This window comes from Miniopterus natalensis, chromosome 13, assembly GCF_054644295.1.
Source record: "Miniopterus natalensis isolate mMinNat1 chromosome 13, mMinNat1.hap1, whole genome shotgun sequence".
Taxonomy (NCBI): Eukaryota; Metazoa; Chordata; class Mammalia; order Chiroptera; family Miniopteridae; genus Miniopterus; species Miniopterus natalensis.
The window spans coordinates 11996749-12012092 of record NC_142093.1 but is presented as its reverse complement, the minus strand read 5'-3'; the positions used below and the strand labels follow the sequence as shown (position 1 = coordinate 12012092).

Sequence of the window (15344 nt, the reverse complement as noted above, 5' to 3'; positions counted from 1 at the left end):
CCCACTATACATTCTTTTTGCCACTGAGAGGCTAAAGAAAACTCAGCACTTGTTTCTAATAGCATTGGAAACATTCAAAACTAGGCAAGAATTCAGTTTTCAGTTCTCCCTGATTTTCCTTGTAACCTGTAAGCTAATCTTTCTCTGCAAAACTGAGTAAATGGTGATTTAAAAACATATCTTACTGTAAAATTTGAGCTATAAACATGCTATGAGGATCAGAACATAAGGAGGAAATCCTTTCTGAGTTCTGTCTCAGACAATGACTTTCCCTGTGTTTTTGAAGTTCCAACACTTATTCAAGCAATTTATGGTGACTCTGTGGTAACGTCAAAGATTGCTTCCATAGCAATGTTTCCTGTAAGCTGAAAATGAGACATTTAGATGCAGCCAACTGAACAGAATAATTTGATTTTTCTGTCAATCCTTGGTCAAATCCTCTCTTGGATAGATGTAGAAAATTATCTGACCTATGACTGTTAAAATGTCAGCTGTTCTGCCAACTGCCTTAATGGCAATTTCCCCAGCATGAGCAATAAATACGTGCATCCTTCCTTTTTTCAAGTTATAGTACATTGGCAAGTAATTTAAACTAACAAGGCTGAGTTTGGGCAATGTATTAGGGCTAAGCTTTTCTTCTGGTGATAGCAGCTGTGTCATAGTTCTCTCCTCCTTTTGGAAGTGACAGGTAGGCATCTTATGCAGAATGGATTCCAAACCCAGGTTGTTCTGTAAAGGGAAATTTTACTTTCTTTCTTAGAGGCTGTTCCCCGTCAACAAGCTTTCATCTTAAATTACTGTTCTTACCACTTAGACAGTTGAAAGTTAAGTCAAGAGTTAAGTCAAGTTAAATGATAGTCAAGAGTGACTATCATTTTAGCTAGGTGACAGCCTGGTAAGCGTAATTCTTCTAATGGACTCTAACAACCAAGAACCTAAGTCTGGAGATTGTTCCTTGGCAAAGGCATAATTATCTACTACATGTAAAAAGGAAAGCCAAAGTTAGGCTAATTAAAACATCTCATACTTTACAAAAAGGTTTTCTAAGATATACTATTTAATTATCCCCAATAGTTCAATGGATCTAACTCATTTATACCTATTTTATAAATGAGAAAACTGAGGCTTAGAACAGTCAAGAAACTTGCCTACGATAATTGAGAGACTAATAAAGAGTCAGAACTCAACCTAAGGCTCAAGATGGATCCATCTATTCAGTGCTGTAGGTTAAGAGCCTAAAATGTGTCAGGACCTATAAGGGCACTGCAAATATTACGAGTAAAATAGAAATGATACAGTCAACATGATGAAAGGGAAAATACCTACAATCAAGAATACTCTGTCCAGTAAGGTTATCATTTAGACTTGAAGAAGAGATCAAGGATTCACCAGACAAGCAAAAGCTAAAGGAGCTCATCGCCACTATGCAGGAGTCACAAGAAATGCTAAAGAAAACTCTTTAAGTGGATAAAAAAAGACCAAAGTTAGAAAAAAATATATGTGAAAGAAAAAAAAATCTCACGAGTAAAGGCAAACATATAGTAAAAGTAGTAGACCAACCATTTATAAACTAGTATGAAAATAATTAAAATGGCAATAAATACATACCTATCAACAAATACTTTAAATGTAAATGGACTAAATGCTCCATTCAAAAGACATAGATAGGGTATGTAAATTATACCTCAAAAAAATTGCTTAAAAAAATCAGGCATGTTAACATAGGCATCTCTGAGAATATGACATATGAGTAAAAACTTTAAGGAGGAAGGGTACTGGGCATGCAAATATTTAAGGGAACTATCCCAGACAACAGGAAAGCTATATACAAAACCTAGGGCACAAGCATACCTGGTGTGTCTGCAACACAGCAAAGGTGCTAGTGTGGCTAGAGCTGAATATTTTCAGACAGGAAGGTAGAAAACGAAGTGAGGGAAGTAATGAAGGATAAAGGATGGCAGTGATAGGAACCAGAGCATTTCATGCCACTGGCGTTCACTATGAGAGTGAAAGAGAGGTATATGAAAATTCTGGGCCAAGAAGAGATATGATCTGACTTGCAGTTCAAAAGGGTCAAACGATATAAAAAAACTACAAAAAGAAATTATAAAAGGCTCCATATAAACTAGCTACCTCCAGAGTTAACCTCTCGCATCTGACTGGGATACTGAAGAAGGGCTACACTGAAAAGAAGAGGAAACTTGTCCGTGTCTCAAAATGTGGCCTGTGAGACACCCGCATCAAAACCGCTGGCTTCAGAATACTTGGGGCTGGGAGTGTGAGACTCCAAATTTTGCGATCCGCGTGATACCCCTGAGAAACACAACGGGCCAGATAAACATCAAGGCCCCTTCAAACACTAAATCATGAGAAATTATCTGCGCAACCTGAACCATGTCTATCTAAGGAAATGGCTAGGGTTTGTTATAAACAGACATCTTAATTGATTATTTTATTTTATTACAGATAAAGTGGCTTTTTTCCCCCATTCTCCAAAAAAACCTTACCCAGTTGTTTTTTTTCCCAGCATAAATTTCCATGTTCTCTCCATACTGCGGCTCTTCCAGCAATGTCTGGTATTCAAACATTAGGCGGGAGCTCTCACGGAGACGGCTGCATTGAAACTGGTGATACTGTTGCACAAGTTCCTTCACCACAAGTAAGAGACATTCAGGATTTGAAGGGTTCCAGGAGGCAAGATTCTGTAAAAGCCATAAATGAAAGACCAGTTAAAAATGAATTTTCCTACAAATCCAGCATCACATTAGCACATCGATATAGGGAGAAAGAATGGTGAAACACTAAAAGGAGCAGACTACTCTTAACTAGTGATAAACTCAGCTGAAGTTAGAAAAGTCTTTCCAGCGTGGTGATTTCTCCTGCCTTCTAAAAATCCTTGCAGAAAATCAAGAGAAATTCCTTCATGAGTAGCCAGAAACAGTCAAGTGTAAAGCATGGTATAATAAACAAGAAACCTAAATATCCTAGAAGACCATAATTTTAGCTCTGAAAGACTTAATTTGTTTCTTACTCTTTTATAATTTTAATTTTGTAAATCTGCACCTAATTTCAGCATTATATGCTAATGTCATCAACTTGGATCCACAGACCATCTGTAATACCAGATATAAATAAATGTTCTATAAACACGAGAGCCCCACAGAAATATAAGCACGATGGTAATTGTTTGGACTGAAAAAGAAAGGAATGGGTAGCGATGAAGGAAAATACAACTATGAAATGCAAGATTCAGAAAAAATGAGAAAGAAAATGGCTGTGAGAGCTTATGACCAGGAAAGGAGCTGGGAATGCAGAAAGAGCTGATAAGTATATACTAGTTTTTAAGCTCACAGTCATTTATTCAACAACTATTTACCAAGTGCCTATTGTGTATGTACCACTGTTCTCGGCAGTGGTGAGGACAAGGCAAGCCCTTGTTCTCAAGGAGCTTAGATTTTAGTGGGCCAAAATAAACAATAAACAAACAAATATGTCAGATGGTGATAAATGCTACTCAAAAAAATGGAGCATGCATCCCAGAAGCCTAGTGAAGGAAGTACTTCAAGGAGAAAGAAGAGATCGGCTGTGTCATATGGTGTTGATAAGTAAGACGAGGCCTGAGAATTGACTGCTGGGTCTGGTGACACACAGGTCAGCCATGTCCTCAACAAGTGTTATTTGGTGAAGGGTTATTTGTTGAGGGTTTAAGAGAGAATGGGCAGAGAGAAATAGCAGATGGCTATACCGACAATTAAATCTGGTAACTGGAGGGGAATGTGGGGTCAAGGGAAGTTTTGCTCAGACATTGTAACCTAATGCAGTGTCAGTGCAGAGAGGGGGTAAATGTGATGATACAGCGCAGGGGAGCAGAACCCCAGGAGCAAAGATAATAACCAGGTAGCCAGACGAGATCTCCTAACAGGTCGGCCTTAGAGATAAGCAGAGTCCATCCAAAGGAACAGGAGGGAAGTCAAACCAAATGAGTATGAATGCCCGCAGGTGGTTCCATGTAGTGAGAGAAGCTTGTGCAGGGTCTCTCCTGAGAGCTTGTATTTTCTTCTTGAAGTGGGAAGGAAGGTCGCCCAGCTGAGAGTGAGGAAGAAGGAGCGGGTATTGGAAGTTTAGGAAGAAAGTGTGAAATAGTCATTTAGAAAAATGAATGGGCTGAGGAAAAGAGGAGGAGTTCCACATCACTAAAAGCTCCACCGAGGTTGGAGGTACGATTATTAAGTGAGACAAATTAGCATAAATTCCCCTGTCTGGGTGCAATGAGGAGTGGGAGGAATTTAAATTTAACAAAGGTTGGGATTCTGCCAGACAAGTACAATAGGTAGAAAGAGGAGCAAGAGATCTTAGAAAGTTTGCAAAACAATGACTATAATTATGAACCATGCAATATAAGCCAGGAAAAAGCCAAGGAAGTTCATAAGGGAAATGAGAGTTAGTGAAAAGGTGATAGGACCAACAGTCCTGGTGAACTTGAAGAATTGTTGGAATTGAGATACTAAAAAGAATGAACTGGAAAGACAGGAGGTGTGGTCGGAGAATGAGATGATGGAGGTGATCTGTAACTGGTACTGAGAGGTCTGGCTAAGAGTGGGCCTGGCTAAAGTAGAGAGGAGGGTGAGGTCACTGAAGGAGAAGTCAGGGACTGACGAAGAGGCCAGGGTATGGAAAGGGTTATTTACATGAACACTAAATCACCGGGAGCCCTGAGCAGTGTCCTAATGCAGAGAGCAACAGCAAGCCACGAGCTAAAATCTGAGAAGGTCTACAGGTAACAAGAAGGGACTGGTGGGTCCTATAGTCTGAAGGCATGAGTTTCAAAGCTGGGATGAGGGATTAGAGAAAGGGACTGACATTTTCCTTGGTAGCAGTGGGGAAGAACGAGGAGGACACCCACCACACCTCCATATATTATTATATCATTTTACAGGTGAGGAAACTGAGGCAAAAAGTAGTTCAATATCTTATCCAAGGTCAGAGCTATTAAACATTAAAACTGGGTTTCTGACAAGCAATTTGGCTTCAAGTTCCTCCATAAGCACTACAGCAGATGTTCTTACATATTTTGTTCTCATGAACCTTTTACACTCTTAAAAAGTATTAAGGATCCTAGCTTCTGCATATGTGAATTATATGATTAAACTTACTATAGTAAAATGAAAACAGATATTAAAAACTTGTTTATTATGAATTCATTCTAAAATAGCAAACCTACATGATAATATAAAAACATTTTTAATGAGATAATTATATATTTTCTGAAAAAATAGTGAGAAGCATGGCATTGTTTTATATTCTTGCAAATCTCTATGTCCGGTTTTTTAAAAAGCTGGATTTCCCTATATGTTTTTACAAAATTCAATGTTGCAATATGTTGTTTAGGCTGAAGTATATAAAGAAAATCCAGCTTCATTCAAATATGTACTTTGAAAGAGAGAGTATTTTTAATAGCCTTTCCAAATAATTCTGAATATTCTTCTTTGATACTATACCAAAACTCAACAAGTGGTAGTTTCTTAAAGGTTAGCTGTAATGTGAAATCTGAAGGTACATTAATAAACATGTCATATTCTTACATTATATTCCATTTGTCAAACCTGCAGTTTTAAAATTTGTCAATTACAGTTGACATATAATATTATATTAGTTTCAGTTGTAAAACAGTGATTAGACATTTATATAACTTCCAAAGTGATCACCCCAACAAGTCTAGTGCCCATCTGACATCATACATAGTTATTACAATATTATTGACTATATTCCCTATGCTGTACTTTAAATGCCCAGGACTGTTTTTATAACTGGCAATTTGTACTTCTTAATCCTTTCACCCTTTTCATCCATACCCCACAACAGCCTCTCATCTGGCAACCATCAGTTTGTTCTCTTAGCCTATGAGTTAGTTTGTTTTGTTTGTTTTGTTTTTTAGATTCTACATATAAATGAAATCATATGTTATATTTGTCCTTCTCTGACTGACTGATTTCGCTTAGACTTTAAATGGATCTTTTTTACCCTTGTATGATTTTGCACCATCATGCACTGGTTATTTAGAAAATACTGATTCACTGAGTTATGCAGATCTTCCAAATGTTGACATGTTTCATTTATACAATATCAAAAAATCACATTCATTAATATCATGACCAATCTCACCAGAAAAGTCTTCCATTAAAAGAAGACAAACAAAAGTTAAAGAAATGCATCCTTCAAAAGGATAATAATTACTCTGCTCTACAAAATGTGTGGATTTAAAAGGACTAAATGGCAATGGGGAAATCATTAAATATTCTTTTACTGATAGGAAAGATGCATCTAAAGGGATGTTCAAATTAAGACTTGATGAACAGAGAAAAAAGAGCTTCTGCATCACCCAGTGATTTGAAAGAGCCCTCTTGCTATAAAGTAACTTGATAAAGAGTACAAGTTACTGACAATTCCTTTTGAGCTACTCAAAGTATAAATAGAATAGTAACAACCTAGTATAAAACTCAAAATGATCATTATGTAGTTTGCTATGCATTTCCTTCAGAGAGCAATCAAACATTAATAAATAGAAAAAATACGCAATATTCCATTTCTTGGTCAAGTATACCTTTTAAGTCCTTGTTCTAGTACAAAAACAAAAAGCTTTAGCTGCTTCATTTAAAAAAAAAAAAAAGTCTTTTTAATTCAATCATTTCTCTTTAGCTCTTTGCAAGTTACAAGCATTATCTATACATACACACCAAAAAAAAATATTTATGGAAGCATATAGGCTGGCAAATATCTCTTACCAATTTGAATTCATTTCAGTTGATTCAACCTAATTGTTAAATGCATAGTAAAGACAGGCCAACCAGTCCATTTCCATTAAAATACAATTTCACAATACATGAAAATGCATCTGACCTCTTTGGCCATTAAATGCACACTTCCCTGAAAAATGACTTAGCTAAAAAACATCAAGGGAGATACAGAACTGCTCAGTAAGATAAAATGTCCTCTACTATTGCTACATGACTACTTTTACTTATTAGGTAATTTGTGGTTTGAACCATTTTGCCTAGAAGAAAACACAGAAGATATACGAGATTTTGGTCACTTCCAATGCCTAGAACATGTTTTAAAAACAGGTCTAGAGCCCGGCCAGGCGTGGCTCAGCGGTTGAGCGTCGACCTAGGATCCGGCGATTGGGGTTCAATTCCCGGTCAGGGCACATGCCCAGGTTGCGGGCTCAATCCCCAGTCAGGGGCGTGCGGGAGGTAGCCGATCAATGACTCTGTCATCATTGATGTTTCGATCTCTCTCTCTCCCTCTCCTTTCCTCTCTCTGAAATCAATAAAGATATATTTAAAAAAAACACATACAAAAAAAAACAGATCTAGCGATGCAGGACATTGGAGTTTTCCACTCTCTTGAGTAGGAGAGAGAGAAATGCCCAAAGCTTCTTCAGGAAAAGGGGCCTGGGGCATAAACCAAATATGAAAAAGAGAAAAATAAGTATTTCTCTACCCACAAAGCTCTCTCTGTACTTATTTTTGGTAGTGCATGAAGGAAGAAATCTGGAATGAGAATGACCATGAAGAGTAGACATAGGACTCATAATATATTAACAAAGAAAAGAGGCTAGAAAAGGGATTTCAAAAATAAGTAATGAAAACTACATTAAAAGAAAGGGATAAAATACAATAAAATAGACAAAAGCAAAAGAATTAACTACTATTATGAAACCTTATTCAGTCTCACTAAATACCTATGAAGCAATTCATGGAAGATATTATGCCAGTTATTTTAAAAGACTGAGACTGGTTAACTAGAGAGGTAGAATAACTGCTGATACTCAAGCAAAGAAAACTGACAGTGTAGAATGTGGATCTGCCGACCATCCCCCCATTTACTAAAATATCATTTTCTAACCGAAGAATTGGCACCTGCCTCGGTGCAGTCACGACCTATCTCACATCTAGTGATAATTCTGATTGCCCACTTTGGCTCCCCTGTCCAGGATGCCTGATTTGAGGGATGTCCCTGCTCATATGAGCCCCAACCTTCCCACATTTCTCTCTCATAAATACACTCCACCACACATTTTAAACTCCCAAATTAATGAACCCACAGACTTGAAAGAGCCCAACCAATCTTCAGCTCCTTATTGAGCTTCCTTATGTCCGAAACATAGTGAGGGATAATGTTTTCGGACGCCTAGATCACCCCCAATTCACATCTCACTTATTCAAAACATGGCTTCTCAGCTATGCTGAAGCAAACTCATGTTTCACCATGGATACCAATAAATGAAAATGTTGAGAAAGAATGTACTAGGTTCCTATCTCTGGGGAGATGAAGAATGAAAATAAGCGACTTAGCAAATGAGTCCTTGGGCCATCACTACCTAATAATGGAGAAGGAAATCTCCCATAGGGAGAAAATTCTCCTAAAACATTAAAGCTTATAATAAAAGTTTTCAATTAATTAAAGCACAGAAATAAATTAGAATAGTACTAAAAAGTTATCTAAAACTTCTCACTACAAAATTTTGCACAACTGTCTAGCATTGTGCAAGACACACAATACTGTATTATGTATTTAGAAGTTGCTAAAAAACTAAATCTTAAAAGTTCTCATCACAAGAAAGTTTGGAACTATGTGTGGTGATGGAGGTTAATGGAACTTACTGTGGTAATAATTTCTCAATATATACATATATCAAACCAAAATGTTGTATACCCCAAACTAGTATAATGTTGTATGTCAATTATATCTTGGTAAAAAATTTTAGAAACAATATATGAAAAGTATGTAATCTTATTAATAAAGAAATGTAATTGTCTAGTTTCTTCTTTTTCATAAACTAATGTTTCCTTGAAAAAGTAATATATGTACATGGTAAAAGAAACTTTTTTCCAATAGCATAAGAGAGTATAAAGAACAAAACTAAGTCTCCCTCTCAGATGCCCCCACCCCACAAGACTATTCTTATCCCGCAGGAGCCACACTGGGACTCGCAAGGTACCAGCATTTGACCCCACTTGGTCCTACAGATCACCTCTGGCTTTGCTCCCGCTAAGCTTCCCCCTACTCTATGACGCTCCACACCCTGACTCCCATGGTTCAACTGGCCAAGTCTGCACTCATTAGTCTGACTTTTACTCCAAGACTGGGCCTCAGTCCCACAAATTGTTTCTTGTTTTCATGGGACTCACTAATTTGGCCTGACCCTCACCCAGCATTCCCCACAAAGCACAGAAAAGTGGGCAATAATTATGAGTTTATATTTTATTTTATTTTTTTTAATCCTCTCCAGAGGATATTTTTTCCATCGCTTTTCAGAGAGAGTGGAAGGGAGAATGTGTATGTGTGAGAGAGAGAAAGAAGCATCTATATGAGACAGAAACATCGATCAGTTGCCTTCCATATGCTCCCCAACTGGGGATCAAACCCAGATATGTGCCCTGACAGGGAATTGAACGATGCTCAGCCAACTGAGCCACTCCACCTGGACTAGCCAAGTTCTTTTTTAAGCAAACAGCTAATGCTGGTGCGGATGTAGTTTATGACACTTTTACACATGAGAGTGCTAACTGGTTCAAGTAGTTTATTTTATTTTATTTTTTCAAGAATCATTTTCAATACCTCCTAGAAATCCTATTTCTAGGAATCAAAGGAAAAAAAACAAAAATAAGGGGGGGACTTCACAGGCAAAAAATATATACAGAGTCATTTATAGTATCATGAAACTACAAATAACCTAAATGCCAGATAAGAAATAGCTGAAAAACTATTATAGTCATTAAAAGGAATAGTATGCAGCCAATATGTTTATAAATACTGTGTAATAGCATAGAAAATACTTTGTTAAAATATTAAACAAAGGTGGATAAAAAACTCTATTATCTGAACTTTGATGATCCCTATCCCCTCCCAACCCTCCAAAGCAAAAACCAGCTTCTCTCATATTTTCTATATTTTCCCAGTATATTTTTATACATACATACATGTATGTTTATAAGTGCACATACATAACACGTGTACATACTTTCATAATGGAAAATATAAATTTTTTAAGTAGAATAACATACTTCAGATATTTCATTTCAAACTGTTTCTCAATCTCAAAGTTTAAGAAATTCCATTTGTCATTTACATATTTTATGAAGTCAGATTTCAATTGTGTTTTCTGATCAACAAAAAGTTAGCCAATTACACTGCCTTCTGGAGAACAAATCTTGCATCACTTAACCCTAAATTAATATGCTTAAGTAACCTTGAACTCACTGTTTTTTAAATTTCAAGCTTCATAGAACATTTCCAGAAAGCTAATGCAATATGCTATAATGTAATGGTCACAGTTGTAGGAATTTATTATGTTTTTCTCAACCAAAATTCTTTTGTGTTACAATCCTCTGAATGGAAATCTTAAGAAATGACCAATGACATTTTACATTTCTAACAGAACTGTAACTAGACAGCATGAATTTTTAAAATGTCATTTCATCTGAAGAATACAAAAGATAACAAAAATCAATTTGCTATATTTGTCCTATTTGTAAGAAGACCAAGTATGAACAGAAATGTCTACACTCTACATTAGAGCAGAGTTGTATATGTATAACTCCTCTAATATAGCATCTAAAATAATTTAAATGAAATTATCTTCAACACTTTCTCATACTTTCTTAAAATATAGCAACTTCTTAACTTCTTAAAATAGAGTTAACATAAGATAAATATGGGGATAGGTGAGAGGAAAGTTGGATTAGGAGAAACTACCTTTGAGACTACGCAGAGCAAATCTACTCCCACCTCTGTACGTTTTGGGATTTTATTTTTGAGAAGATTCAACTATTTTTTAAAAATGGAGTGCATGGAAGGGGAGATAATATCATAGTGTATTCTGATCCACTACAATTTGTAGGGTACTCACAGAAATAAATTTTGGTATGGCAAAAAGTTAAATAGGGTCATTTTGTAATCCTCAGTGGCTTTATTTTCAAATATTCTAATAATTCTCTTCATCCTTATAAGCAAAGGGAGTCTACTGGGTCTGAGATTTGCCACTGTTGCAATGATGTTTGAAGCTGTTGTTAATTACAGTCTTTGAAAATTCAGTGAATTCTGGGAAACACAAAAGCTAATTCAAAGCTAATTCTGACAGCCAAATGAATAGCTAAGGAGACAACCAATAAAAGGTCATTTCTGGGATTACTATGAGCTAGTACAGGTATTCCTACTTAGGAACTGTGCCTGACAAGTAAATTGAATGTATTTTGATGAAATGTGGTAATTTGTGACCTGTGCTCAGTGGCTACTGCTAGAGCCAGGAGTAATCTGAGTAGAAAGCACTCCAAACCTCTTAAACCCCACCTTTAACTACAACACTTCTGCCATTCTTTTGGTTTGGTTTGGTTTGGTCTGGGTTTGGTTTTGTTGAAGTTTTACCTAAGATGTCATTTGAAAAAAAATACACTGAAAAATGGATCTCATCTAATACATTCAGTGAAATCTTATATTCCTTTTGCCCTTCCTATGTGTGACCATCTTCACCTTGATGTCAGAAGCCCTGCAAAGAAGAATCCAGAATCATAAAACGGCCTGGAGGACCTTTAAGATGTGCTGAAATTTTCTCCAGTTTTTAAGACATTAGCCCCAAGTCACCAAATTAGTCCACGAATACACAATTCATGTATGGAGTAAAGAGATTTGTCTCCTTAAATCATATATATGTCAAAAAGAAATGTGAAATTGGCATCTCCTCAAAAACCCTAGTGTGTTTGGGAACAGCGATAGAAGCTCTGGCTATGGTTCTGCCCAGCTTTCTCTAGAGCTCTCCAAGGTTCTGACCTGCCTGTCAACCAATAACCAGCTTCCCTGGATTTTGTAAAAAATTTTGTGACCTAGGATCTTTCGAAAAGGGCTTTTTTATTGCCTTGCAGGATACTGGCTACTAATGGTAATGTGATTCTAATTCCATGTCATGTCACTACAGAGCATGACAATTACATATCCTTGAGAAGAACAAAGGTAATGTCTTGGGTAAAATATACAAATGCCTTAGTAGCTAAAAAATCATTTTTCCATGTGATTTTATGATAGAAGTGATAGACTTATAACCGAGAAAAAGTAAAATAGAGAACCTTAAATCTGAATTTTTTGAAATATCATTCCGTAGGCAGCCTCACCCACAGTTACTAGGTAAACAAAACTTCCAATTAACAGAGAGGGGTTCTGGGGAATCTTCAAATACCTACCAAAAGATGACCAGGCACCTAATGGTGTATCACATCAGAATTTCTCTATCATCCCAACTTTGTGCTAGGGTGTCAGAATCATCAGAATTGGTATACTTTACCTATTTTGTTTCTTCCACAGGAGGCATGCTTTTAATCTAAAATACACAAAAGTCTCTCCAAATTATACCCTTGGCTCCAACTGAAAAACTCAAAAAATTACATTATCCCTTCTTCGCCATCAGAAGTTGCTGTAAGGTTACCTTTCAGTTCCTCTTAAAGTGACCTGCACGCAGCCCCAAGTCATGCTTAGCTGCCACTTTAAATAGGTCTCGAGGATCACACAGTGTGTTAACTTATGTTTCTTTCTCTGGAATTGTAAGTAGATGGGAGGAAACAAGGGTAGGAGGGAGCCAGGGAAGGAAGGAACCCCAAGCCGCACCTCTTGGTCCAGCCTTCCTCGCTTATGAACAGGAAGAAAGGCAGCAGACATCCTTTCTTGGAAACCTCCTTAAATGGAACAAGTCTGTGGAGAAAGGAAATACTCTCCACAGCACCTTTACTCACCTTTACTCAGCTCCAACCACTTGGAGCACAGAAATGGTATCTTCTCCACAACGTGTATAAAAGAACCAAGACTGGGAACACTAAAATCACCGAATATAAGCATGAGTATAGAAGAAATAGGGTGGATTTCGTTATTATTCAATCATATTATTCAACTCTTTGGAGGGTGCTGAACTGAATAATAACTAAACTCACTCTATTTCTTCTATATAATGTTGTCTTTATCCACACAACTTTGAGGTGCTATTATATAAAAGTCAAATAAATCTGAGATTAAAATGCTCAAGTTTTGTACCTATTATTTCTCAGAAAAAATAAATAATATTATTAAGTTCAATTTTGTATAATATGCCAATGTAGACTAAAATCTGATTTTAAAACCCTAGCCAGGCCAGCGTGGCTCAGCGGTTGAGCATCTACCTAGGATCCAGGAGATCAAGGTTTGATTCCTGGTCAGGGCACATGCCCGGGTTGTGGGCTCGATCCCCTGTGGAGGGCATGCAGGAGGTGACCAATCAATGACTCTCTCTCATCATTGATGTTTCTATTTCTCTCTCCCTCCCTCTTCCTTCCTCTCTCTGAAATCAATTATATATATATATACACTCACACAGTATATATAACCTATGCATTAAAAAAGTAATTTTATCTATGCAACAAAGTGGGGTTTTTTTAATTGAAACTTAAATTCCTTTAAGCTGAGCATGCACTGAATTCACCAAGACCCCAACAATTATCTCCCCAAAAATCCTTTTGTGGCTCCAGATTAGCTGTGGCTCCAAAATGATTGTTGCTATTTACCTGAATTACTGGTGCCACCCACCTTCTCAATCAATGCTACTCAGCCTCTGAGAATAAAAGGCAACATTGCAATGGCAGAAAGGAAATTAGCAAATATAATTTCTAACTCAATTCAAATTGTTTTTCCTGGGGATGCATTTAAATTGTCCAGGTTGCTCGAATATCATCCAGAGATGTGATTTTGAAGGAGACAGCTTGTTGCTGGTTTTCCTGGCTGTACTACAAGAAACAACAGTATGAGCTTATTTTAAGTTAATGTGTGCTTCTGTGTTTCTTTACAAGAAATTAACTGCAATCATTTAGTTAAAGCAAACACTTTGTTGGGGTTTCACTTTTCATTGGAAAATGTCTTCAGGAGTTTTTCAGACTTTGCAAGGTTAAGAATCTCAAATTTCTACCCACAGATTTTTAAGCTTTGGACAAATTACTTAAATATAATGAAAGACAGTTCAAGTTTAGTGATCTCTGCTGCCAGCAGAGTGTTTTCTTAGCCATAGGTAAGTAGCAACATCATAAGAGTCCTACCAACCACTCTCTTCCTGCCTTAGGATCAGAAATCAGGGTAGATTCTCATTTCTTTTTTACTGTGATAATCACAGAGACCCACAGGAATGGACAGTATGGAACACAACAGAGAACAAACAGCTCCAACCAGGTTGCTAGTTTTAACTAGAGAAACACTTGCAGATGTGGACAACTGCCTTCTGACCCCTGCCCTAGATGATTTCCCAAGCTGGATTTGGTCCCTGGGCCACAATGATTTAAAATGTACAACTGCTTCTCCTCACCTTAACTTAGCTCCCTGGACTTAACTCCAGACCTGCAGTATCTGCCAGACCTTCTTTTAGTCAAAACTCCTGTCTTAGGCCTTCTTGGCCAATGGTCTTAAAGCCACCAATGCCCTAGTAACACAATTTCTGTGTAAATAATTAGGGGGAACTCCAACTGAAAAGGAGGCTACCCCAAGCTCTTCCTGTTATACCAGCCACATGCAGCTATCCTGGCTTTCATCAGCATAAATGGGAAAGCATCGTAAAAAGACAGATTCTCAGGTCTTACCCTCTGAGGCACTGATTCAGTAGGCCTAGAGTGATACCTACTCCTTGGCCCTAGAGAATCTCTTTTGTGATTTTGGGTGTCATGTTCCGGTATTCCGAAGGCAAGGTGGAAACTCAGAAAATTTTATCATCTTCCTGATGAATTTTCTCATTGTAATCAAAGGCCCAAATAATTTCACATAAACTCATTAGGTCTTCACCTAAGAACCACTGTTTAACTGATGGCTAAAGGCTCCATTCATTACAGCTTGCCATTAGAGTTGCCGCCATACATTTCCCAGGAAGTAACAGAATGAGTCTCCAGACCACTGATCTACTTCTAATAATAATTAACACCTGGAATCCAGGGCTACACATACTCAGAAAAAAGAACTTCACAATGGAGAGCCAACATCATTGCTAATTCCTATTTCTCCCACAGTAGTGGGTTCTATTAAACTTGATCCCCTCATCTGCCTAGGTCTATAATATCTTCCAGGCTCTCCTGGGATCCCATCATCTTTAATTTAAATGTCACCTATGCCCCAGGAAAAAAAGCACCAAATCACTTACTAAATGGTGTGATCATTCTTAAATTGAATTACTTATTTGAGTTTGATTTTAAATCACCATTTTTTTCCTCTCAAATGTTTCTGTGACATTTTCATTAATATTAAGAAATTATGGAGGAGTCCCAAATTAGCAGCCTTGGCCTGTAGTCATG

General features: G+C 37.1%; 1 protein-coding gene across 2 annotated transcripts in view; it reads right to left on the bottom strand.

Moving 5' to 3' along the window:
• Positions 1-15344, bottom strand: part of BABAM2 (BRISC and BRCA1 A complex member 2) — a 315632-nt gene that overhangs the window by 207168 nt on the left and 93120 nt on the right. For both annotated transcript variants that reach the window (XM_016209812.2, XM_016209804.2), the window contains one exon: positions 2508-2702. In XM_016209812.2, coding sequence (XP_016065298.1) covers positions 2508-2702 — 195 coding nt within the window. The remainder of the gene's footprint in view (positions 1-2507; positions 2703-15344) is intronic.